Here is a 25736-nt window from a genome sequence, read left to right on the forward strand (position 1 = left end):
GGGGGGGCAGCAGGGTCTTGATGTGCCTCATGACGAGCCTCTCGAAACACTTCATGATGATGGATGTGAGTGCAACGGGACGGTAGTCGTTGAGGCAAGACACTGAAAACTTCTTTGGCACGGGGACAATGGTGGCAGCCTTGAAGCACGTAGGAACGATGGCACTGCTCAGGGAGATGTTGAAGATGTCAGTGAGAATCTCAGCTCGCTGGTCTGCACATCTGAAAGCAGTACACATATTCTTTCTGACCAAAGCAAAGGAGAGGGTCAGCATAATGGAATATAACATACTCCACTGTGTGGTAAACCATGTATATATGTTGTAGCTCGGTTACCTGTCTGGACACATACCTCTGCTGACTGCCCCTGTGGCTCCTCCCACAGAGTCCTGTATAAAGGTGTTCGCCTTGCCCCTCCCCCTCAGTCCGGGGGCAGACACTCGCTGTGGAGGTCATATTGTACAGCGAATAAAAGCCTTTCAGTATTTTACCAAACCTCAGTCTTTTGGAGTAACTGAAGGTGCTTCAATTTTATTCGCTGTACATTTTAAAACATGGAACAGGCGCTCAGACCAGACAAATTAGACCTCGATCCACAAATGCCTGATGCTGGAAACGCTTTCGAACTCTGGCTGGCCTGCTTCGAAGCGTATCTAGAGGAGATTAAAGCGACCGACCCCGTAGCAAAGCGCAGAGTTCTACTCTCCAGGGTCAGTCCACAGGTTTATTCGCTGATCAGAGACCAGCCGAACTACGACGGCGCGATGAACACACTCAAAAGACAATACCTGCGGCCGATAAACAGCGTCTATACTTGGCACCTTTTAGCGACATGGCAACAACGGTCCGGGGAATCGAGTGCTGAGTTCGTCCAGGCCCTACGGACGCTCGTGCGAGCCTGCAATTGCCAGGAGCTGACGGCGGCGCAGCATGCAGAACTCCTAGTGAGAGACGCCTTCGTTACGGGGACCAGGTCAGTGTACGTGCGTCAGAGGCTGCTGGAAAAAGCCGATCTTACCCTAAGTTCGGCGATCGAGCTGGCTGATACGTTGGAGGCTGCTCTGCATAACTCCGAAGCTCTCCAGGCACGCGATCCCCCGATGACCTCGTGGGCGCCGCAGACCCCGCAACCCGCCGGCGAATCGACCTCGGCTGCAGCCAGTCATGAGTCCGCGAAGTGCTACATCTGCGGACTGGAGAAGCACCCCCGGAAACGCTGCGCGGCCCGACAAGATACCTGTTCCAGCTGCGGAAAGAAGGGCCACTTCGCCAAGGTCTGTAAGTCAAAACCGCGAGCGGGATCGAGCAGCGCCGTGTGCGAGACGCGGGGGTCGCCATCTTCCCTGCACACTGCCACCACGTGCGAGACATGGGGGCCGCCATCTTCCCTGCACGCCGCCACCACATGCGAGACATGGGGGCAGCCATCTTGGTCGGCGCCACCTCCCAACGCCAACGACCAACGGGTGCTCATGGGCCACCCCACCGCGCCGGACCAAGACAGCGACCCCACCCTGGCTTCCGTGACCCTCGACCAAAGCACTCCCCACCAGCTCGCAAGGTCAATGATGGACATCCTGGTGGAGGGGCACAGGACAAGCTGCCTGTTTGACACAGGCAGCACGGAGAGTTTTATCCACCCGGCCACGGTGCAGCATTGTGGACTCATGATACGGCCGGTAAGTCAGAGGGTCACCATGGCCTCCGGGTCGCATACAGCAGACATCCGGGGGGGTTGTGTAGCGACGCTAGTGGTGCAGGGCACAGAATATCGGGACTTTAAGTTACTGGTCTTGCCTCAACTGTGTGCCCCTGTGCTGTTGGGGTTGGACTTCCAGAGCCACCTGAAAAGCATGACAATAAAGTATGATGGGCCCCTCCTGCCAATTACTGTCATAAATCCCGTTTTGTAGAGATATGTCACATACCCCACTACTGACCACACACACACACCGACCCGCGCATCCCACCCAACATCATGCCAGCTGCCACACTACCGACACCACTTGCGGCCTCTCCACCCTCAGGATCCCTCCCCCACCGCTGTTCGCCAACCTGACCCCCGACTGTAAACCTGTGGCAACTAAAAGCAGGAGGTACAGCGCGGGGGACCGAGCTTTCATTAAGTCGGAGGTGCAGCGGCTGCTCAGGGAGGGGGTCATTGAGGCAAGCACAAGTCCTTGGAGGGCGCAGGTGGTGGTTGTTCGGAATGGGGAGAAGAATAGGATGGTCGTGGACTATAGCCAGACCATCAATAGGTTCACGCAGCTCGACGCGTACCCTCTACCCTGCATCGCGGATATGGTCAATCAGATAGCACAGTACAAGGTGTACTCGACCATAGACCTAAAATCCGCTTACCATCAGCTCCCCATCCGCCGGGAGGGCCGCCCTTACGTTGCCTTCGAGGCGGACGGCAGGCTTTATCAATTCCTGCGCATCCCCTTTGGTGTCACGAATGGTGTATCTGTCTTCCAGAGGGCAATGGACCAGATGGTGGACCAGTGCCAACTGAAGACCACATTCCTATATCTGGATAACATCACCATCTGCGGTCACGACCAGCAGGATCACGACAACAACCTCCAAAAATTTCTCCAAGCGGCCAAATCTTTCAACCTCACCTATAACAAGGACAAGTGTGTATTTGGGACCACCCGACTTGCTATCCTTGGGTGTGTCATGGAGAATGGAGTCATTGGCCCTGACCCCGACCGTATGCGCCCCCTGTTGGAACTCCCTTTTCCCAATACCCTCAGAGCCCTCAAAAGGTGCCTGGGCTTCTTTTCATATTACGCCCAATGGGTCTCTAACTATGCAGACAAGGCCTGCCCCCTGGTCAAGTCCACCACATTCCCCCTCTCTGCCGAGGCCCACACGGCCTTCAACCGCATAAAAGGGGACATTGCCAAAGCAGCAATGCATGCAGTGGATGAGGCCATTCCCTTCCAAGTAGAGAGTGACGCCTCCGACTTTGCGCTGGCTGCTACCCTCAACCAGGCAGGAAGACCAGTGGAGTTCTTCTCCCGTACCCTTCAAGGCCCTGAAATTCGGCACTCTGTGGTAGAGAAAGAGGCCCAGGCCATAGTGGAAGCTATAAGGCACTGGAGGCGCTATCTTGCCGGCAAAAGGTTCACCCTGCTGTCTGACCAGCGCTCAGTCGTGTTCATGTTTAATAATCAGCAGCGGAGCAAAATCAAAAATGATAAAATTCTGAGGTGGAGAATCGAACTCTCCACCTACAACTATGACATCATGTACAGGCCTGGGAAGCTCAACGAGCTCTCCGATGCCCTATCCCGGGGAACATCTGCCAGCGCGCAGATCGACCGGCTATACGCCCTACATGTAGACCTTTGCCACCTGGGAGTCACCCGGCTTTTCCACTTCATGAAAGCCCGGAACCTGCCTTTCTCCCTTGAGGAGATCAGGATGATGACCAGGGACTGCCAAGTCTGCGCAGAGTGCAAACCGCACTTCTACCGACGCGAAAAGGCACCACTCATCAAGGCCACCCACCCCTTTGAGCGACTGACTGTTGACTTTAAGGGCCCCCTTCCCTCCACCGACCGCAATGTGTACTTTCTTAACGTAATTGACGAGTACTCGCGGTTCCCCTTCGCCATCCCCTGCCCCGACACCACTACCACGTCAGTTATAAAAGCCCTGAGCGCAAGCTCTTCACTCTGTTCGGATACCCATGCTATATCCACAGTGACAGAGGGTCCTCGTTTATGAGTGACGAGCTGCGCCAACACCTACTGGCTAGGGGAATTGCAGCTAGTAGGACCACAAGCTATAATCCCCGGGGGAATGGACAGGTAGAGAAGGAGAATGGCACAGTGTGGAAAGCCACACTCTTAGCCCTCAGGTCAAAGGGACTGCCGGTCTCCCGCTGGCAGGAGGTCCTTCCCGAGGCACTCCACTCCATCCGCTCCCTGTTATGCACAGCCACCAATGCCACCCCCCATGAGCGGCTCTTTTCTTTTCCCAGAAAATCGACCACTGGAACTACCCTACCAACGTGGCTGACGTCCCCGGGGCCAGTGCTGCTTCGGAAACATGCGAGGAGCAATAAATACTCCCCAATGGTCGAGAGGGTTCACTTACTTCATGTGAACCCCCAGTATGCCTATGTGGTTTTACCTGATGGGCGGGAGGACACGGTCTCCATCCGCGACCTGGCACCCGCAGGAGCTCCGGGCCCCTACCCTGAACACTCCGTGGTGACTATTGATCCCGTACCCACCAATGTATGTACCTACAAGACACCGTGCACCCCAAACCCTGTACAGACACCACACGACACTCCCATACCGGGCGCGACGCACACGCACGAGGGATTACCGACGCCTAACGTGCTGGCACCTGAAGTCAGGCCGGAGCCAGCACAACCGCCATCGCCGGTGCTACGTAGATCACAGCGACGGACTCGACCGCCTGATAGACTTAACCTGTAAATATACTTCTTGTAAATATTGTCAGTCACTTCACCCCGCGGGACTCTTTTTAAAAAAGGAGGGGTGAATGTGGTAAACCATGTATATATGTTGTAACTGGGTTACCTGTCTGGACACACACCTCTGCTGACTGCCCCTGTGGCTCCTCCCACAGAGTCCTGTATAAAGGTGTTCGCTTTGCCCCTCCCCCTCAGTCCGAGGGCAGACACTCACTGTGGAGGTCGTATTGTACAGCGAATAAAAGCCTTTCAGTATTTTACCAAACCTCAGTCTTTTGGAGTAATTGAAGGTGCTTCACACTGGCAATGCAAGTCATTATCGTAACCTGCAGGTTTCTCTGGTTTAGCTTAGCATATATAAACCTTTATGAAAATGGACAGTTTTATTTATGGAGACTAAGGGAAATGAAATTCTCTTTTGCTCGGACAACAGTGGAGACTTCCATATTCTGAATGCAAAATTCAGTGGTAACTGGTAACAAATGGTTGCCATGGTAACAATTTGTAACTTTCACTCTTTTTCTCTCTTTCTCTCTTTCTCTCCATCTCCCTCGCCTTTCTTCATCTCCCTCTCTCTCTCTCTCTCACTCTCTCACTCTCTATCTCACTCTCCTCTTTTCATCTCCTTCTCTCTCTCTTTCTCTGTCTCCCTCTCTCACACATACATTCTCTCCCTATCTTTCTCTGTCTCTTCATCACTGGCTCCACTCCATCTGTCTGACTCATTGTCCCCTCTCTCTCTCTCTCTCTCTCTCTCACACACAGACACACACACACACACACACACACTGACATGGTCTTAAAACAAGAAAGAAGTGTAGATTAAAAAAAATTAAGGAGTAAAGTCATAAGCTTTAGAGCTTGACTGTGGAACACGTTGCCCTTATGAGGGAGTGAGTAAACATGCAGTGTACGAAGAAACACTCAGAGAATTAAGCAGAATTTTTCTTTCCCCAAATGCAACTCCAAAATGGAAATGATGATGTTTCAGAATGGAAATCAGCAGATTAGTAAAGAACTACCTGATCAGAAAAATGTATCACTGCTGAACCTAGCAGCAAGGAAGCAAACAGTCAAACAATTGCTAGTGTCAGGGATGTAATTCAAGATCAGGATTAGAGATCACAACAGGGACTAAAGACAATGGCATCAATTATCCATATTCAATTGGAGGAAATTTCCATTTACCCTGTACTGACCATTGCATGGACTCTTTGACGAATTTAGGGATACTGGAGGGTTCGGCTAGGGTGGTAGTGAGGTAATACATATATCTGAACCATATGTGTTAATTGTTGGAACCAAAGGGTGGTGTGTGGATCAAAATGAAAGGATATAATCTTCAGACAATTCAGAGGTTGTACAATAAAACAAATGATAAGAATTTAAGCCAGACACTCAGCCCATTAGACCTGCCTGCCCTACCGGTTAATGTCATTATGAGTGATCTTCCACAGGTTTCACCTCCTCTCTTTGCTCAAGTGCTCATAGCTCTCAGTTCCTTGAACTTTCCAGAAATGTATCTGCTTCCTATCTAAATCCTCCCCAGTGCTCTGACCTCAGTGAATGAATGGAAACAAGTAGGAGCCTATCCAGCTCGAAAATGGAAGAAAGGAACGGGACAGCCAAGCTGCAGCAATAATTTTAACAGCTCCACATAGATCAGGAAAGATGAGGAGGGTTGGCTTACCACATTTCCTGTCACATAGCGTTTCATCTGTTACACTGCTGGGAGACATTTGGTATTGTGGCAGAGTCACCAATATTTCCAACAGAATGAAGGTCCTGCCCCGGGATACACAGTCCATATCCTCACTAGCAAAACTGTAGAACTATGACCCGTAGATTTTCATCCCATATCACGTTAAATCTTCAAATTCAAACATAGTGTGTTAACACTTTAGTTTAACATTTCTATTTTAGACAATCACCAAGTTATTTTTAATAAGTAAATTGCAATTATCATTATACATTATATTTTGTATTCTCAGGGATGAGTTGGGAGGGATTGGCTAGGCCCCAATCCACAATTCTTAAATTTTTCACTCTCACAATTCTGATTAGTGCATTTTCTAAATCCTGAATATTTCATTTGCCTTTCTTCCGATCTAAGTAGGAATCTCTTCAACGTGTAATGCAAGTAATTAAGATCTTACCTTTATTTTTAAGGTCTTAATAATGAATCACAAATGAAGTTAGATAAAAACTTTCCAAGCCAATGATAGATTTTTAGATTAGCTTTATTTGTTAGATGTACATCGAAACAGCAAAACATACAATGAGGTGAGTCGTTTGTGTCAGCGACAAACACTTATTAGTTTGTCTCTGTATTTATTGAGGTACAGCACAGAATACACCCTTTCAGCCCTTCATGCTGCTCTGGCCAGCAACCCCCAATTTAACCACTAGCCTAATCAAGGGGCAATTTACAATGACCGGTTAGCCTACCAACCAGTATACCTTTGGACTGTGGGAGGATACCAGAGCACCTGGAGCAAACACATGTGGTCCCAGGGAGAATGTACAAACTCCTTGCAGACAGTGGCAGAATTGAACCCAGGTTGAGTGAGAGAGACCAGAACTAATTGCCAGTGATGCTGGTGCCAATTCATTGTCCTACAGATGCCTCCAGTGCACAGGAACTGAGGAGGGCTCCCTTACAAGGACGGAGTTGGACAGAGATCAGAGAAAAATATGTCAGATAGATCACACTCTTAGAATTTCTGCAGAGCTTTAGCTGTAAGTATTCTATTGATATTACTTATTGATCCCTTAAAATGAATGAGAACAGATAACAAGTCACATGAGCATCATCAGTATGTGAAACAAAATAAACCTGTTTGCATTGGAATCCAAATATACAAAAAGAAAACCAAGCAGAATGAGTTCATGATCACAGTTCAATGTACACAGTAAACTTTTGACAAATGATTTGTGTAAAATTTTACGTGGGTCTCCTCTGAAGCTTTTTGTGGTTTCATCAAAGGAAAGAAAAGCAGGTTACTTGTATGTTTACTTAACACATCAATGTTCTGCAACTTTGATGCAATGAACTGGTTGTATTAACTGAAGTTAGTCATCACTGTTTCAGTCAACGACTGACATCATCATTTGTTCCAGGAACATGTCTGTTAATCACATAGATCTACAGGAACAACGGCTAGGTCTTCTTTTTACCAAAGCCCAAGATAAAAATGAAATAAAGCTACTTAAAATTCTCAAATCTAGAAAGTAAAAAAAAACTTCATGGGCCACTGCGTTGCTTGCTCAGGTTTGTGAGAGGTGTTAGTTCTGAAGCCTTCTTTTTCTTTTACTGAGTTGGTCAGTGCAACTTTTCTGTGCTCAATGCCCGTGTTAGTGTGGATAACCATAATAACCAACTCTATTTGTCTCTATGCCTGATGCCTACATACCAATGTCCTGTTACAAAAAAAAACTAGCATTATTTTCCAGTTTATAAATATTTTAATGCAATTCTTAGCTTAAGTAAAGCCAAGCTTAGGATCTGCATGTTTTCAATTAGCAAGTTTCAATACCAGTCAAATGAAGTACTATTTCCAAAGGAGATAGTTTCATTTTTCCAAATCCAAAGAAGATAAGCTGTCCATGCAAAAAAAATGATATAAAATATTTAACTTCAAGTTTTATAAATGCTTGTCAGCCTTAGTAAAAGTCCAGAAGCCAGGTGGATTGCCTGAGGAGTAAGTCAGCGGCCGTCACGCTGGCACCTTCCATGTTTTGATCAACAACATTCTGAATACTGCTATTACTTCTGAGCAAGGGAAAAGCCAAGTCCTAGATGATACAAAAGTCAAAATGAATTGAGAATAAAATTTATAAAGCGCTCAGAGATTGCCTCTGAGGCAACTAAGAATGGACAATTCCAGTCTTTCTAGTGACAGTCACAGTCTGGAAAAAAATAAAAGAATTGATAAAAGCTCTGCACAATAAGTGCTGTGTTTGGGTGATATTACAGAAAAAGTCTATACATGAAAGTTTATGCTTTCACCGTTCCTGTATGCTTTGCAAATGCAGGTGCATATTGTAAATGAACAATTGTTTGAAATTATTCTCTTAAAATTAAGTTCAGATGAATTTAGACACAGACATCAGATTTGTGTTTTTTCCATTGTTGAATTGAATTATGGCTATTTTTTCCTCACATCATTACATACCTATGTTGTGTCCCTTAATATCCACGGCCAATAAAAATTTCCGTGGAGGTAAGTTCTGTGTACATACATCTATTGATGCTTCTGGACACATCTTCAGTGATGTTCCTGGAATCATCGGGTGTTTCGGGTCTTTCAACATCATACAATCTCCTCCAGGTGACCCAGCCGGGGCTGATCAGACCCCAGCTTATGTCCAGATGGCTAGCTACTTATGACTCCATGGCTCCCCTCTTTTGAGCCACAGCCATTTTGAGGCCCTCTCTGCCGCATCGGTGGTACTGGGGATGGCAGTTCCATTGTATTTGATATAAGAACAGTCCTTTATGTATTCACTCCTAAACTGCCTGGCAATGATCTCTAACTTGTAACGACCAGTGTGCACAAAAATCTTGTGCTGTGCAAGTGACAACAACGTGTCCACACTGACTAATTTCTTCAATAAAAACAGTATAAATAAGCCCGTTCCAAAATCTGCAGACAAATCATCACAACCTCTACTTTGTCAACACTGTCCACATCAGAAACCAGAAAAGGCAATGTGATTGTGTACGATGGTGAAATATAATTAACATACCAACGCGGTGTGCTTTTTAGCAGGCTGAGCACAACGTTGGGGACCATACAGCCTGTTTCTGTGATCTTGTTTCATTGCGTTTGTCCTACAAAGGCGCCACTCCTCACGTTTATCTGGGTTAAACTCTATCAGCCATTCTTCCACCCATATCTGCAGCTGGTCTATGTTGTGCTGTGTTCTTTGCCAGTCTCCAACACCATCCACACCTCGACCAATCCTCGTATCATCTGCAAATTTACTAACTCACCCGTCAGACAATTTCATCCAGGTCATTTATACACATCACAACAGCAGAGGTCCCAGCACAGATCCCTGTGGGACACCACTAATTACGGACCTCTTCAAACATTACCCTCTGTTTTCTATGCATAAGCCAAACAGCCAGTTTGCCGTGGACCTCTTCTTGATTGGCCTCTCATGAGAGAGGGTGCAGAAGAGGTTTACTACAATGCTGCCTGGCTGAGAGGGCATGTGCTGTCAAACAAAACTGAATAAACTTGGAGCAGCGGAGGTTGAGAGGAGATCTGTCAAGTCAGGTCACTTTCTATTGTCATTTCGACCATAACTGCTGGTACAGTACACAGTAAAAATGAGACAACGTTTTTCAGGACCATGGTGCTACATGAAACAATACAAAAACTACACTGAACTATGTAAAACTACACTAGACTACAGACCTACCCAGGACTGCATATAGTGCACAAAACAGTGCAGGCATTACAATAAATAATAAACAAGACAATAGGCACAGTAGAGGGAGGGAGGTTGGTATCAGTCCAGGCTCTGGGTATTGAGGAGTCTGATGGCTTGGGGGAAGAAACTGTTACATAGTCTAGTCATGAGAGCCTGAATACTTGTTGCCTTTTGCGAGGTGGCAGGAGAGAGAAGAGTTTGTATGAGTGTTGCGTGGGGTCCTTCACAATGCTGTTTGCTTTACAGATGCAGCGTGTGGTGTAAATGTCTGTAATGGCAGGAAGAGAGACCCCGATGATCTCCTCAGCTGACTTCACTATCCGCTGCAGGGTTTTGCGATCCAAGATGGTGCAATTTCTGAACCAGGCAGTGATGCAGCTGCTCAGGATGCTCTCAATACAACCTCTGTAGAATGTGGTGAGGATGGGGGGTGGGAGATGGACTTTTCTCAACCTTCGCAGAAAGTAGAGACGCTGCTGGGCTTTCTTTGTTATGGAGCTGGTGTTGAGGGACTAGATGAGATTCTCCACTAGGTGAACACCAAGAAATTTGCTGCTCTTAACGATCTCTACGGAGGAGTCATCAATGTTCAGCGGAGAGTGGTTGCTCCATGTCCTGATAGAGGTTTATAAGATTCTGAGAGGCATAGCTAGAGTAGACAGGGACTATCTGTTTCCACGTTTGAAACGTCTCATACCAAAGGGCATGCAAGAAGATAAGAGGGCTAGATTCAAAGAGGATGTGAGGGGTAAGCTATTTCTCAGAGAGTGGTGGATGCCTGGAATGCGCTACCTGGTTGAGGCCAATACGTTAGAGGCTTTGAAGAGATGTTTAGATAGGCATATGAATGTGAGGAAGATAAAGGGATACAGACATTGTGCAGGTAGGAGGGATTAGTGCTTGGATGTTTCTGATTTTCTCTTTAGCTGGTTCAGCCAAACCACTGGGGGGCAAACAGCCTGTTCCTGTGCTGTACTGTTCTATATTCTATGTTCTACCTCCATCTCTGTACCATTGATGTAAACAGCAATCAGACCCACACAGATCCTGTTTGCAAATTCACAGCCTTCCAGAGTTATTGCTAGACAGCAGTTAGAATAACCCTGGATTATGTATGCCTGACACAGGAATCCCCCTGCCATGAGCGAGCTCCCCCAATGTTAGTAATTTCAGAGCTCGATGTATATACCAACGTTTGTTCCTTTGAAAGGCAGAACTAGTTTTCTCCCCCTCTCCACGTTTACTAAATGTTCTTATGAGTCTTAAATGTTTTTGCTGCCATCCACTACAATACTGTGGGGGTATAGTTACTATATTGAGTAATTTGTCTGTATTTTCTGATGTCAGGAAAAAATTCAGCATAAGGACATTTTGAAAGACAGAGCCTATTCTTAACCCAGGGATGGCCTGTAAAATTATTTCACCTATCCTTATCCATTGCTGCACTCCTGTCACAATCCCTATCCATCTATTCCAATCAATTTACCACCAGGTACTACCAGTTAGCTATTAACTTTTCATTCATTATGTTAGTTTCGTTTTCACATAACTTGCTCTGTTAATAACTCAGAAACACATGTTTTTGGTGGTGATGCAGAAGATACTGAATAGTAAATGCCAAACCTTATCTGGCCTGGAATAATGGAGTACTGGGCGGTTGCTGAAGCATTAACTTCTCGACCTTCCTCCCTCCAGTGAGTCAGAACCCTTACAATTCCATCACCGTGCCACCAGAAAGTCCAGACTATCCACTGGTGAGAAGCCCCCGCCTTCCCAAATGATCCAATCTCTGCTAAGGTTTTTCATCACTCCTGTAAGAGGTGTTAGTGGGTCACCTGAAAGGACCAAATTTCAGGCACATTCTGGGACTCATAACGCAATGAGGACGTAAGGTGGTGGACGAGAAGTGTTCCTTTGTTGAGGACTGTGGTAGTGAAATAGTGATGCCTGGTTATGGGATGTTATTGGTACAGGGAGTGATGACGGTGGGAGGAATGGTAGTGACACTGTGTGTGTGAGGTCAATAGAATACAGTATTAAACCATTTGAGAGAAAAAAAAAGATTATGTACCTAAATTGATCTGCATGAACTATCTAAATTCATGCATTACTTGTACATTTTATATATTTTAATGTTGATATCATATTGCAGAGGCCACTTTATTAGATACTTCCACTTCAAGATTCAATGTGTTGAGCACTTTTGCTCTTCTGCACACTACTATTGTGTGGTTATCTGAGGTACTGCCTCTTAACCTGTCAGCCTGAGCCAGTCTGGTCATTCTCCTCTGGCCTCTGTCATTAGCAAGGTGTTCTCATTCACAGAACTGCTGCTCACTGGCTGTTTCTTTTTTGTTTCTTATACCATTCTCTGTAAACTCTAGAGAATGTTCTGCATGAAAACCCAGGAAGTCAGGAGTTTCTGAAATACTCATACCACACTGTATGGCACCAAAAATTATCCCATGGCGAAAGTCACTTCAATCACATTTCTTCCCTGAATCACATTCTGGTGTTTGGTCTGAACAACTGAACCTCTTGACCATATCTACATGCTTTTATGCATTGAGTTGCTTATAAGATGATGAGAGACATTGATCGTGTGGATAGTCAGAGGCCTTTTCCCAGGGCTGAAATGCCTAGCACGGGAGGGCACAGTTTTAAGGTGCTTGGAAGTAGGTACAGGGGAGATGTCAGGGTTAAGTTGTTTATGCAGAGAGTGGTGAGTGCATAGAATGGGCTGCCAGCCACGGTGGTGGAGGCGGAAACTATAGGATCTTTTAAGAGACTCCTGGACAGGTACATGGAGCTCAGAAAAATAGAGGGCTATGGGTAATCATAGGTAATTTCTAAGGTAAGGACATGTTCGGCACAGCTTTGTGGGCTGAAGGGCCTGTATTGTGCTGTAGGTTTTCTATATTTCTACATGATTGGCTGATCAGGTATTTGCATTAATGAGCAGGTGTATAGGTGTACCTAATAAAGTGGCCACAGAGTGTATACAAAGTTCTGTGTGAAGTGTTTGAAATTGCTCTGGCTAATACATTAATTAAATTTTCAAAACAAAGTTAGTTGTAATGATCAGCTAATATTAAGCTGGTGACAAATTTTCATTAAAATATTTCTGTATCACATTGTAAACCTCCCCTTAAAGTGCTGAGTGAAATTATCAATTGTTATTGAAATAGTGAAACAAACAATGAAATCCATGGGCAAGAATCAGTTCACACTTCTTTAACCTTTAATCACGGCATGCAATTGGACAGCAGGGTACATGTTGATATAATTAGTAACAACTATGTGATTGTATTCCAGTCGTGTTTGTTGCTGCAGCAGATTGATGGAAAGTTTTACCAGCAGGATTGAAGTAAACTGATGAATAGTCACGTGACAATCCCAGCCAGTCGGAAGTACAGTATTGACTTGTGCAGCAGCCCCCATGGGATCAGTTTGTCAAACTCAGTCAGGAGTTCAGCAGATTCATCAATACTAATGAGCAGGCATCTAGTAAATGGCAGATACAGTATTCCATTAGACAATCTGAGCCATTAGAATAAACTTACATTCAATTATTTTCCTCTAATTTACTGTAGATTGACCTCATTTTAAAGTAATCTTCTTTAAAGTACATATTCTCTTCATGTACCCTTAAGTTTAATATTCATTTTTGACATCATTTAGTCAGCATTCAGTGCAGGATCCCAATCCTGCAAATCCTCGATGTTATCAGAATATTTCAATGGAATTGACAATAGAATATAAAGTGGCAGGTTCAAAATTTTAACAAGATTTTTATGAAAACCTAATTGCCTGTCACTGAAATTTGTTGGACTTCACGTTAGTCTTGAATGTGTCATGTGGCTACTCATAACTAGAATGGTTCCTTAAGTGAGAGATTATTAAATTCAGATTCACTAGGGTGGCAAAGGACAAACAAACCACATCCTTCTGAGTATATATGAAATTACAAGTATCTTTGCTGTGATCAAAAGGAAGAGGCAATGAAGTTACTGAAGTATGCTCTATATTTTATATGTTCCATTGGTTTCCTTTTTCTTAATTCCAGCCTGTAAGTAACAAAATAAGCACAACTTTAAAATATCATATTTGTTTTGGAATTTATTAAAATACCCTTTTCGTGGTATAATCTGTTCCTTAACATATTTTAAGACTACCAACCTACATTTTTAATGTTCGATGAATTAACATTCCCTACAGTGATGACTACGTCTATTAATCTTCTTTCATGTTTACTTCCTTGTTTAGAGTATATCAAATAGCAAATTTAAGAAAATTTCTGAGAGAAATATATATTTTGCTTGTCTATTTTCTTGTAGGTCTAAATGATAATATTGAACATGATGAAGCAGTTTTGTTGCTTTTTTTGTCATTGAGAAAGCTAACAATTTTCTTCATCACAGTGTAAATGTTACATCGGGCAGATGTGTGAGTCAAGCAATATCATAACCACCAAATGCAATGATCCAGTTTGGTGTACAGTACTTCATTCAGTTCTCATATTGTTGTCTCCTCTGCACTGGAGAAAGGAAGCATGGGCTGGATGATAGTTTCAAACAAAATCTCTGTTCAGTCATAGAAACATAGAAAATAGGTGCAGGAGTAGGCCATTTGGCCCTTCGAGCCTGCACCGCCATTCAGTATGATCATGGCTGATCATCTAACTCAGAACCCTGTACCAGCCTTCCCCCCATACCCCCTGATCCCTTTAGCCACAAGGGTCATATCTAACTACCTCTTAAACATAGCCAATGAACTGGCCTCAACTGTTTCCTGTGGCAGAGAATTCCACAGATTCACCACTCTCTGTGTGAAGAAGTTTTTCCTAATCTCAGTCCTAAAAGGCTTCCCCTTTATCCTCAAACTGTGACCCCTCGTTCTGGAGTCCTCAAAGGTGCTTTCATATCTCCATCCCACTTTCAATCAGACCCCTTGTACTTTTACTCTGTTCTAACAAAGAACAAGCCAGGCTCAACAAACCACATGTCATCGTCAGACTAGGCACTTCACAGCTGTTAGGATTTCATATTGAATTTCAGATTACAAGGCGAGTCCAGCTTGTTTATGATCTGGCCACTTCAGATAAAGAATCAATAACCCAGAAGATCAGTTCTTTCCTTTCCATAGTTGCTGATATATCTGATTGGTATTTCCAGCATTCTCTTCTAGTTTTCCAGCAGATATTGCACTCTGCATTGCACATTTCCAGCATATTTGAATTCCTAACTCCTTTGCCCTCATATATCTATCTCCACCTCTTCCAAACAGTTTCACAAACCTCTGCCATCTTCTCTTAGTCTGCACCACCATTTACCTCATTCAGCCTCTCTGGGTCACAGGCATTCCCTTTATTCTACTCCCCTTTCTTTTCAATTTTCGGTTTTTACTAGTTTTGATGAAAACCCACCTCCTTGAAACATTAACCTTGTTTATCTGTCCACAATCGCTGCCTGACCAGTTCTTTCTACTATTACAGAGATATTTTGTTTGATAAGATGTGAGCTCCTTCTGATTGTTTTCTGCATTATTGACTGCCTCACCCCATCGCTATCAACACACTGCACTGTACCACCACTGGCTGGCTTTGAGACTATATAAGACGGAAATCAAACAGACCACAAGCAGCAGTGTGTAGGAATGGAAACTGCTAAGGGAGCTGGAGAAATGTGACACTCTGAAACAGATGGTTTTCATCCAGAAACACAGCCTGAACCAATTTTCCTGGTCATTCTTCATAAGGAATCATAAACACAAAAGATTCTGAGAATGCTGGAAATCCAGAGCAACATATACTGGAGGAACAAAGAGTTGACGGTTTGGGCTGAGACCTGTTAAAGTTTTTTGTGTGTTACTCTAGAGAGTATCGCAGCCTGGTTCTCATCATCAAATTCACCTGACCTCTAACTTTGGCAGGAACTATATTTTAAATTTAATTATTATCCTTAGTGCATTCACAAGATTTGGCATTCAATGGGAGGATCTGAATTTATTGCTCATTTGCACTAAAGGAAGCTGAGCTGCCTTCTTGAGGAGCTGCTGCCCATTTTGTGAACACTCCCAGAATAACCTATCTTCCATGCCAGCTGTTATGTGAAGTGGATGGAAATTTGTAAGTGGTCCTGTCCTTCTCCTGGGTGGTCAAAGCTGCAGACTTCTAATGCAGTGTCACAGAAGCTTGGGCAGGTCACTGTCATGCATCGTGTACAAGGCACAGAATGGAGCCATGTTCCTCCAGTTGTAGAGAGGCAAGACCTCCATTGATTGCCCAGCTTGAAGTGCCTTAAAGATCCTGACACCAAACCATCTCTTCAAATCCCTGAAACAGGCTGATAACTTCTATTACTATGTGGGATGAGGGCAAATAGCATTTCAGTCACTCAGCAAGCTGACTTGGAAATGTCTAATCATTCCTCTATCAGCTCATTCTTTCTTTCTGTCTGAATCAAAACTAGTCATTTCAGCCTGCCATCATTTTGGCACAGTTTTTTTTATTTTTTTGGTGTAGTTTGGTCTGCTGGGCATGTCTGACAGCCTTGACAGCGACGCCACATTATACAGACAGAAAACCATAACCTGATCCTAACAGTTGCCCTGACTCCTACGTTTACTTACTGGATCTCTTTCTTTTTCTGCTCCACCCATCCTTCCCCACGTTCTCTGCTACTGAAAAATTACTCCTTTTGTCACCTTCTAGTTCTAGTGGAGTGTCCCTGGACCTGAACGCTAACTGTTCCCCTTTCCAGAGATGCTGTCTGACCTGCTGAATGTTTCCAGTATTTTCTGTTTTTATTTTATAGTTGAGCTGCTTTTGTTGAGGACAATTAGGAGTGGCTAATAAATATTCAACTTGTTAGTGGCAGTCACAGCTTAATTCTGAATAAAGAAAAAGCATGAGAAATAAATTTTATTGCCTACTATTTATTACAGATCATGGAGAAGAAATTATTGGAGGTCATGACGTTAAACCACATTCAAAACCTTACATGGCATCTCTTCAAAGGCTTAGCAAGCGAAGCAAGTATTTTCACTATTGTGGAGGAGCTTTGATCAGACGTAACTGGATATTAACTGCAGCACACTGTGAAATGTAAGCTACATTGTGTTTGATTATGAAATAAATGTTAACTTCCATAATGGGCCTAGCTCTGTGCTCCATCAAATAGATCCAGCCATGGACTCCTATAGGAGTAGGATTATTTTACAAGTTACCTTAATATTTTAATAAATTCAATAATTCACAAACTTCAAGCATCATGGTAGGGAAGTTATTGGAGAGGATTCTTGGAGATAGGATTTGTATGCTTTTGGGAAAAATACGACCTGTTTAGTGACAGCCAGCATGGCTTTATGTGGAGCAGGCCATGTCTTACAAAATTGATTGAGTTTTTTGAGGAGGTGATGAATATGTCTAACAAGGGTAAGGCAGTGAATGTTGGATTTTACTAAAGCATTTTGACAAGGTCCTTCATGATAGACTGACTCAGATGAATTAACATGCATAGGATCTACAATAATATTTAGTTTGGATTCAAAATTGACTTGCCCATAAGAGACATGTTGTAGTGGTGGAAGATTGCTATTCTGGCTGGAGGGCCGTGACCAGTAGCGTTCCACAGGGACTGGTGCTGGGGTCTCTTTAAGGGGAGGGGGGAACGTCGACTCAGACCATGAGAGGCCTGTGTCGGGCATTTTCATGCCTTACAAGGCGCAGATTGGAGGTCTATGTGGGGCGCCACTCCTCGCACAGACTAGAGCAATGTGTGATTAAGTGCCTTGCTCAAGGGCACAAACACGCTGCCACAGCTGAGGCTCGAACTAGCGACCTTGAGGTAACTAGATGAATGCCTTAATCACTTGGCCACGTCCCCAACACAAAGGGGAACCTAAGGGGAAACCTCTTCACTCGGAGGGTCGTGAGGGTGTGGAACAAGCCACAAGTGTGCATGCAAGCTCAATTTCAATGTTTAAGAGAAGTTTGGTTAGGTACATGGATGGCAGGGGTATGGCGGGCCATGATCCTGATGCAGGTCAATAGGAGTAGGCAGCTTAAATGGTTTGGCACAGAACAGATGGCCAGAGGGTCTGTTTCCATAGTGTGCTTTCCGATGACTCTATTAAGAATGCATATGGCACACCTGTCTTAATTGGTCAGGGAAATGAGTAAGGATGATGTACCTATATAAAACTTCAGTTAGACAGCGTTTGGGGCATTGAGTGCAACTCTGGTCACCCCATTGCAGGAAGGATGTGGAGCTCTAAAAAGGCTGCGGAAGTGGTTTACTGGGATGCTGCTTGGATTAAAGGATATGAGCTATCAAGAGTGATTGGACAAACTTGCATTGTTTTCTCTGGGGGATCAGAGGCTGGCGGGGGGGAGGTGGGAACACCCAAACAGAAGTTTAAAAGCTATGAGAGACATAGATAGAGTAGATAGAATCTTTTCCCCCAGAGTAGAAATGTCATACGAAAGGACGCACTTTTAAGATGAGAGTGGAGAATTTAAAGAAGTACAGGAAAGGCTTTTATATACAGACAGTGTCAGGTGCCTAGACTGGCTGCCAGGAGTTATGGTAGAAGGAGATAGAATAGTAGCATTTAAGAAGCTGTTAGATAGTCACATGAATATGCAAGACATTGGTGGTAAGTGGATCATGTGTTTTTTAAAGTTAAAGTCTGTCCCGAGCCTTGTGGCCCATCAGGTCGGTGCTTATTCAAGATTCAAAGATTCAAAAAACTTTATTGTCATTCTAACCATACATCAGCTCTGCAGGGCAGAATGAGACAGCGTTTCTCAGGGGCAGTGCAATCATAACATAACAAACGCAACACTAAATAATAAACATAACAATAAATAGTAAAACACAACAGCCACATGTCAGTTATAATCAGTTATAAGTGTCCAGTGCAAGTTAAAAGTGTCCAAAGCAGAGTCAGGTGGAGCAGCTATTTAGCAGTCTGACTGCCTGTGGGAGGAAGCTGTTCAGTAGCCTTGTGGTTTTAGTTTTGATGCTCCTGTAACGTTTGCCTGATGGCAGAAGAACCAACAGTTCATGGAGAAGGTGTGAGGGGTCTTTAATGATGTACCGTATCTTCTGGAGGCATTGACTCTGAAAGAGGTCTTGGACAGAAGGTAGGGAGACCCCAATAATCTTCTCTGCTCCCCTAACCACCCTCTGCAAGGCTTTTTTGTTGACAGCACTGCTGCTGGAGTACCAGGTTATGATGCAAAAGGTCAGCACGCTCTCAACCACGCCTCTGTAGAATGTAGTTAAGATGTTAGTGGGGAGTGATACTTGTTTAAGCTTCCTCAGAAAGTGTAATCTCTGCTGGGCCCGTTTCACAATTCCAGTGGTGTTCCTGGACCAGGTGAGATTGTCCGAGATCTGCACCCCAAGGAACTTGATGTTTTCCACCCTCTCCACTGTGGAGCCGCTGATGCTGAGGGGTGTGTGCTCAGGCTGAGACCGTCTGAAATCGACGATCATCTCCTTGGTTTTGGTGACATTAAGCATCAAGTTGTTATCCCTGCACCAGCTCTCTAGGTGTTTGACCTCCTCCCTGCACATAGTTTCATCATTTTTGCTGATGAGTCCCACCACTGTGGTATCATCTGCAAATTTAATGATCAGGTTCTCCTTGAATCTGGCTGCACAGTCATGTGTTAGCAGTGTAGACAGCAATGGGCTAAGCACACAGCCTTGTGGGGATCCAGTGCTCAGTGTGATGGAGTCAGAGACGTTCCTGCCAACACAGACTGACTGTGGTCTCTCTGTCAAGAAATCCAGAATCCAGCGACACATGGCAGTGCTAAGGCCAAGCAGCGACAGTTTCTCCACTAGTCTCTGCGGGATGATGGTATTGAACGGATTCTGGCATAAGTGGCATTATGCTGGTTTCTATGGCGTGAAGAGACTGAGAGTACAGTACGAGACTCCCCTCCCACCCCCGGATAGGATGCCAGTCTATCTCGAGGTTAACCCCCAACATTTGCCAGTACCCATTTTCAGTTGGGTGGACTGGAGCAGTGTGTGGTTAAGTGCCTCGCTCAAAGACACAACACGTCGCTTTGGCCGAGACTCGAACCCACAACCTTCAGATCGTGAGCCCAGCACTCTAACCACTTGGCCACCTGCCACACGGATCATGTATAGGCAGAAGAGATTGAGTTTACTTCAGCATTGTGTTGAGTACAGTGTGGGCTGAAGGGCTTTTTCCTATGCTGTACTCTTCCATAAGCATCAGTATAACCATCACTGGCAGAGCAGATGGCCAATCCTAAATCATCATCTGTGTGACATAAAATAGGAGTTAATTTACAATTTGTATAACTGTTAATTATTTTTCTCAACCTGGTATTTCCACTCTGATTTGGATCTAATTGTTGTCAACCTGTTGGACTTCTGCAAAGCAATTTTTAATGGCAGCAAAATATTATTTTTCTATCCTTTTTTATTAATAGCCCACCTAAGGACATGAAAGTAAACCAGTCTCCTCGAGTGGTTCTTGGAGCACATACTCTTTCACCAAATGAGAGGAGTCAACAAACACGTTACATTCGCAAGCAGTTTCCACATCCAGAATACAGCAAACAAACTTATGAAAATGACATCATGCTGCTGCAAGTACGGATCCGCTTTTTCTTTCATTATCACTTGCTGAGTTTAGAATATTTCATTTAAATGATAGCCATGTTTCAATTTGAAGAAAAAATAGCTGTTGTAGGTCTTCAATCCCATGAATTAAACACTTCAAAGTTTCAAAGGTACATTTAATGTCAGAGAAATGTATACAATATACATCCTGAAATGCTTTTTTTCACAGCCATCCACAAAAACAGAGGAGTGCCCCAAAGAAAGAACAACAGTTAAATGTTAGAACCCCAAAGTCCCCCCCAGCTCCCCTCCCTACTGCGCATAAACGTGAATAAAGCAACGGCAAAGACACAGACTTGCAGTTACCCCAAAGCCTTTGCGTTTCACCTGGTTTCAACATACCACAGGCTCTCTCTCTCCCTAATAAGGGAGAAGGAGGTGTTTCCGTTTTCACAGCGAGTGGGGAGGCATAACAAAAAACTCGCTGGTTTATGATGTTAAAAGTCCATTACATCGCTTTTTTTGAGCTCTGTACCCAAAAACCTGGGCACACAGCCGCAGTAACCCCAACTTCCCCAACAACACACGGGTCTCCTGCTGTGACACCAACCCTTGATCCACCCATCTCCAGACCCCCGAGATCCTAGGCTTCCAAATCCGAGCCGGACTCTTGGGCCAAGCCCTTGGCTTGCCGAACAACAGCCAGATGTGAAACCCCGAAAGCGCGTCTCATTCCCACAAAGAACCGAAGTCAGCATGTAACTCCAGGTCAGGGTTTTCAAAAGAACCCTGAAAGGGAAAAATAAAGATATTAAAGATGGAAGTATTTAGAATGAAAAATAAATCTTCATCCACTAATAATCTTAGTTGCAAACATCTCATCAAACCGTTTATTAATGCCATTATTAACTAAAGACTAAAACGTAAGAGCATTTCCCAAATGGAAACTCTGAATCAAGTTTTCATGATCTTCCAAAAGATCAACCAATAGTCTAAATCATTTATCCTTTCACCCACTTTGACATCACCCTTACAAAGACATACCTGTTTCAAGTCACACATCTCCAGCATGCTTTGTACAGGCTCGATCAGCAAAATAATTCACCAATAATATCCAATTCTATGCACTAAACCAACACTTAGCATCCAAGAGCAATTTGAGCTCAACCCAAGCAGCAACCCAGCAGAGATGAGAGGCTTTGTTTTAAGCTAGGCCCCCAGGAGGAAACCAAGCACCTTGGGTTGTTCACCCATTTTACTTGATACCCTATCTTATTTTCCAAAGAATACTCTGAAGAATGAAATCAAATAAAGCAGGCAGCCAATTCAAATCAAGTTTTCCACCAGTTGACTTAGAAAAAATTGGCAGGAGTCAATAAATATTTTGATGGTAGCTTTAAAAAATGTGTTGGTAGAAGCAAGCAAGAGGAAAACAAAAAACTCATAACATTTTAAAGTAAATGTATAAAATAATAAAAATAATAACAAACCCACCTTTTATCCTCTATAAATGTGCAATGGCCCGTCAGTTGCAACTGAGGTCTTGCACCGCAGTCAAGCTAAGGTTTTATACATTTACCAAATTAGTTATTGCCCTATTACATGGAATATCATGTGCATTCGCTGGCCTTGGTTTGCTGTCTATATACATTCACTAATGTAATTGGCTGCTCTTCTCAGTTCCTAATATCACTTTTGCTGATAGCAAGGTTCCTGAAGCGTATTATCTTCTAGCAACAAATGATGAGGAAGGAAACTTCCATGCCACAACTATCATTGTCTACAAGGTTTATTTTTTAAAAAGATCAGTGCTAGTTGCCATCATTTCAGAAAACCCAGCCTTTGGTTTGTGAGTAAAACCCACCCCCATCACCCTGGACATGCCCTCTTCTCATTGCTACCATCAAAGAAGACAGAGAGAAGCCTGCAGACGCAGTCAATGTTTCAGGAAAATCTTCTTCTCGTCTGTTATCAGATTTCTGAATGGACAATGAGCCCATGAACACTATCCCTGTCCTTCTTTCCCTCTCTTTCCACACTATGCATTTAATTTATATATATATATATATATATATATATATATAATTGCAATATATATATTGCAATTTATAGTTTTATTATTGTGTATTGCAAAGTATTGCTGCCGCAAAACAACAAATTTCAAGACCAATGCCAGTGATGTTAAAGCTGATTCTGATTTTGTAAAAAGTTTTAATGAGAGGCATGCATTCGTATAACAAACTCCATGTCACAACATGCCTATGAGTGAATGATATATCTCTTAAATTCCCATTTCAGCTTAAGGAAGCAGTGACTCTGAACAAGTTTGTGGATGTTCTGAACCTGCCTAACTCAGGAAAGGATGCGAAAGCTGGAGATAGTTGTAACGTTGCAGGCTGGGGGACTACTAGTGTTGGAAAACAACAGTTGCCAAAGGTGCTGCAGGAAGTAAATGTAACTATCATAGACAGGAATCTGTGTTCTAAATATTACACCTACCACCCTGCAATAACTACAGATGTGCTCTGTGCTGGTGACAAAAAAGGAGGCAAAGATTCCTGCCAGGTAAGTATATACATGAGGTAAAAATAATTCTAAAATTCTAGATTTCTAGGTAACAGGAGACAAACTGAGAAATCCTTCTTACAAATATTGTTGTGTTCAACATAACTTTGTGGTAAAAGCAGTAGGGCAAATGTTTTTTCCACACTCAGGCTGTTCCTCCTAGAACAGTTTTGTCATGTGTGTTGGATAGAAGCCAACCCGTCTACCAACCAGGTTTCGATGCTACATTCCCAGAGGAGTCAAAAACAACATTCAGGAAAGCAAGAAATAAAATATTTATTCACCCTCATCATTTGGGACATCCCATGTACAGTATGTGACTGGTTTTAACTGCTGTTAAAACAAATTAATACTAGAAGAGAAGTAATCATTCCTCACTGTCACCATATGTACGCCACAACAGGGTTTGCACGGCAAGATTTGCCAATCTGTAATTTTGCTTTTCCTTCAGGATTTAAACTAACTCATGAAACTTGTTTGTGACCACAGCAAACCGTGTTGTGTACAGCTATAATGTTATAAGCACCTCAAAAGTATTCAGTATGGGATATTCAGCATAAAGAAGCCATTCTTGGACAAGACAGTATGCACAGTCTCTTTGTAACTGGATCTTGGTCTTCTTGACAGAAAGACCCCAGTCAGTCTGAGTTGGCAGCAACATCTCAAGCTCCATCACACTGAGCCCCAGAGGGCTGTGTGATCGGCCCACTGCTGTTCACCCCAAGCCCCACACCCCTGTACTGCTTCCTCCCACCTGCCTAGCAGCAGTTCTTAAAAACAACCTCTGCATTGCAGTGGAGACACCGGCAGAGGCCGGGGATTTATGCCAGTGTCACAGCACGTCGGCACACAGCAGTGAGGAGTCAAGCGGTTCACGCTGGCTTCACAGTCCAGCAGCATCATTTATAAAATACCATAACACCCCTTTTAGAGCTGGTTCCTCTTGCACTCTTGTGGCTAGGAATGGATAACCAACACTAAGTGAGGTATCATACGGAGGAATGGGAACCGTACCTGGCCTCTTTGATCTCAGGACTTGGACAGAACATAGGTCTGGTGATCAATTCCCTCACTAGGGATAGATGAGTTGTTTAAATATTGTAACAGCTTTTCCTAGTTGGCTGATTACAGGGACCAGGATGGATGAACATGCTATTGGAGGCTTGGATATCCATATAACCATATAACAATTACAGCACGGAAACAGGCCATCTCAGCCCTTCTAGACCATACCCAACTCTTACTCTCACTTAGTCCCATCGACCTGCACTCAGCCCATAACCCTCCATTCCTTTCCTGTCCATATACCTATCCAATTTAACTTTAAATGTCACCATCGAACCTGCCTCAACCACTTCTGCTGGAAGCTCATTCCACACAGCTACCACTCTCTGTGTAAAGAAGTTCCCCCTCATGTTACTCCTAAACTTTTGCCCTTTAACTCTCAACTCATGTCCTCTTGTTTGAATCTCCCCCACTCTCAATAGAAGAAGCCTATCAACGTCAACTCTATCTATTCCCCTCATAATTTTAAATATCTCTATCAAGTCCCCCCTCAACCTTCTACGCTCCAAAGAATAAAGACCCAACTTGTTCAACCTTTCTCTGTAACTGAGGAGATGAAACCCAAGTAACATTCTCGTAAATCTTCTCTCCTAATCAGTCCTTCTCACTTATCTATATGAGCTACAACCCAATAATTAATCTGGCCATTATTTGCATGATGAACTCAATGGGTCATTTTTATGCATCATTTATTCTTTTTCCCAATTTACCTTGTTACGTGAGGCAATTTGTTTCCACAGTGACCCCGACACAGCTGATGAGAATCTTCTCTTACTCTCATTTCAGGGAGATTCAGGGGGTCCACTGGTATGCAAGGGAAAATTCAGTGGAATTGTTTCTTTCGGATGCAAGTGTGGAGTACCCCACAAGCCAGGCGTTTATACACGGCTCTCAGAAAAATACCTCTCCTGGATTAAGAACATCATTTCAAAATGAAGTTTTCAGTGATATTCTAAATTGTTATAATGCTTGCAATAATGTCTTAGAGTCTAGCTATGTGCTTTTTTTTCTGCAGAAATGTTATTTGATAGTGACTATAGTGGTGCTGAATGATTTTAAGTCACCAGGGTTAGTAAAACAGGCACCCCGGCGCTAACAATCCGTAGACCCAAGTTTGAATCCCATGACAGCAACAGTGGAATTTAAATTCAGTTAATGACGTTTAGGAGAGGTTAAAAAAAATACTGATTAATCTGAGTGCTGATGATCACTTATCACTGGATTGTCATTGAAACCCATCTGCTGCCCTTCTGGGAGAGCAGATCCACCATACTCTTACTCATTTTGACTAACGTAACTCCAGGCATGTAGTTGGCTCTTAAGTACCCGTTAAAATGACTCAACACATCTTTCATTTGTTCCTATTAAAGGCATCCGTTAGTCTTACGAGACCGTAGATCTGCGCCAGGAAAGTCTTCACTCTCCAGGGCGCAGGCCTGGGCAAGGTTGTATGGAAGACCAGCAGTTACCCATGCTGCAAGTCTCCCCTCTCCACGACACCAATGCTGTCCAAGGGAAAGGCATTAGGACCCATACAGCTTGACACCAGTGTCATCGCAGAGCAATGTGTGATTAAGTGCTTTGCTCAACGACACA

The 25736-nt window shown here is 43.9% G+C and overlaps 1 protein-coding gene across 1 annotated transcript; it reads left to right on the forward strand.

Annotated features, from left to right (window-relative positions):
* The first annotated feature begins 10392 nt into the window (after positions 1 to 10392).
* Positions 10393 to 25076, forward strand: LOC134343393 (granzyme A-like). The gene is made up of 6 exons (XM_063042098.1): positions 10393 to 10403; positions 13917 to 13969; positions 16846 to 17005; positions 20378 to 20540; positions 22809 to 23075; positions 24927 to 25076. Exons 1-6 carry the CDS (start codon positions 10393 to 10395, stop codon positions 25074 to 25076), a joined length of 804 nt encoding a protein of 267 aa, XP_062898168.1.
* Positions 25077 to 25736: the final 660 nt, after the last annotated feature.

The sequence above is a fragment of the Mobula hypostoma genome, chromosome 3, assembly GCF_963921235.1.
Source record: "Mobula hypostoma chromosome 3, sMobHyp1.1, whole genome shotgun sequence".
Classification (NCBI taxonomy): domain Eukaryota; kingdom Metazoa; phylum Chordata; class Chondrichthyes; order Myliobatiformes; family Myliobatidae; genus Mobula; species Mobula hypostoma.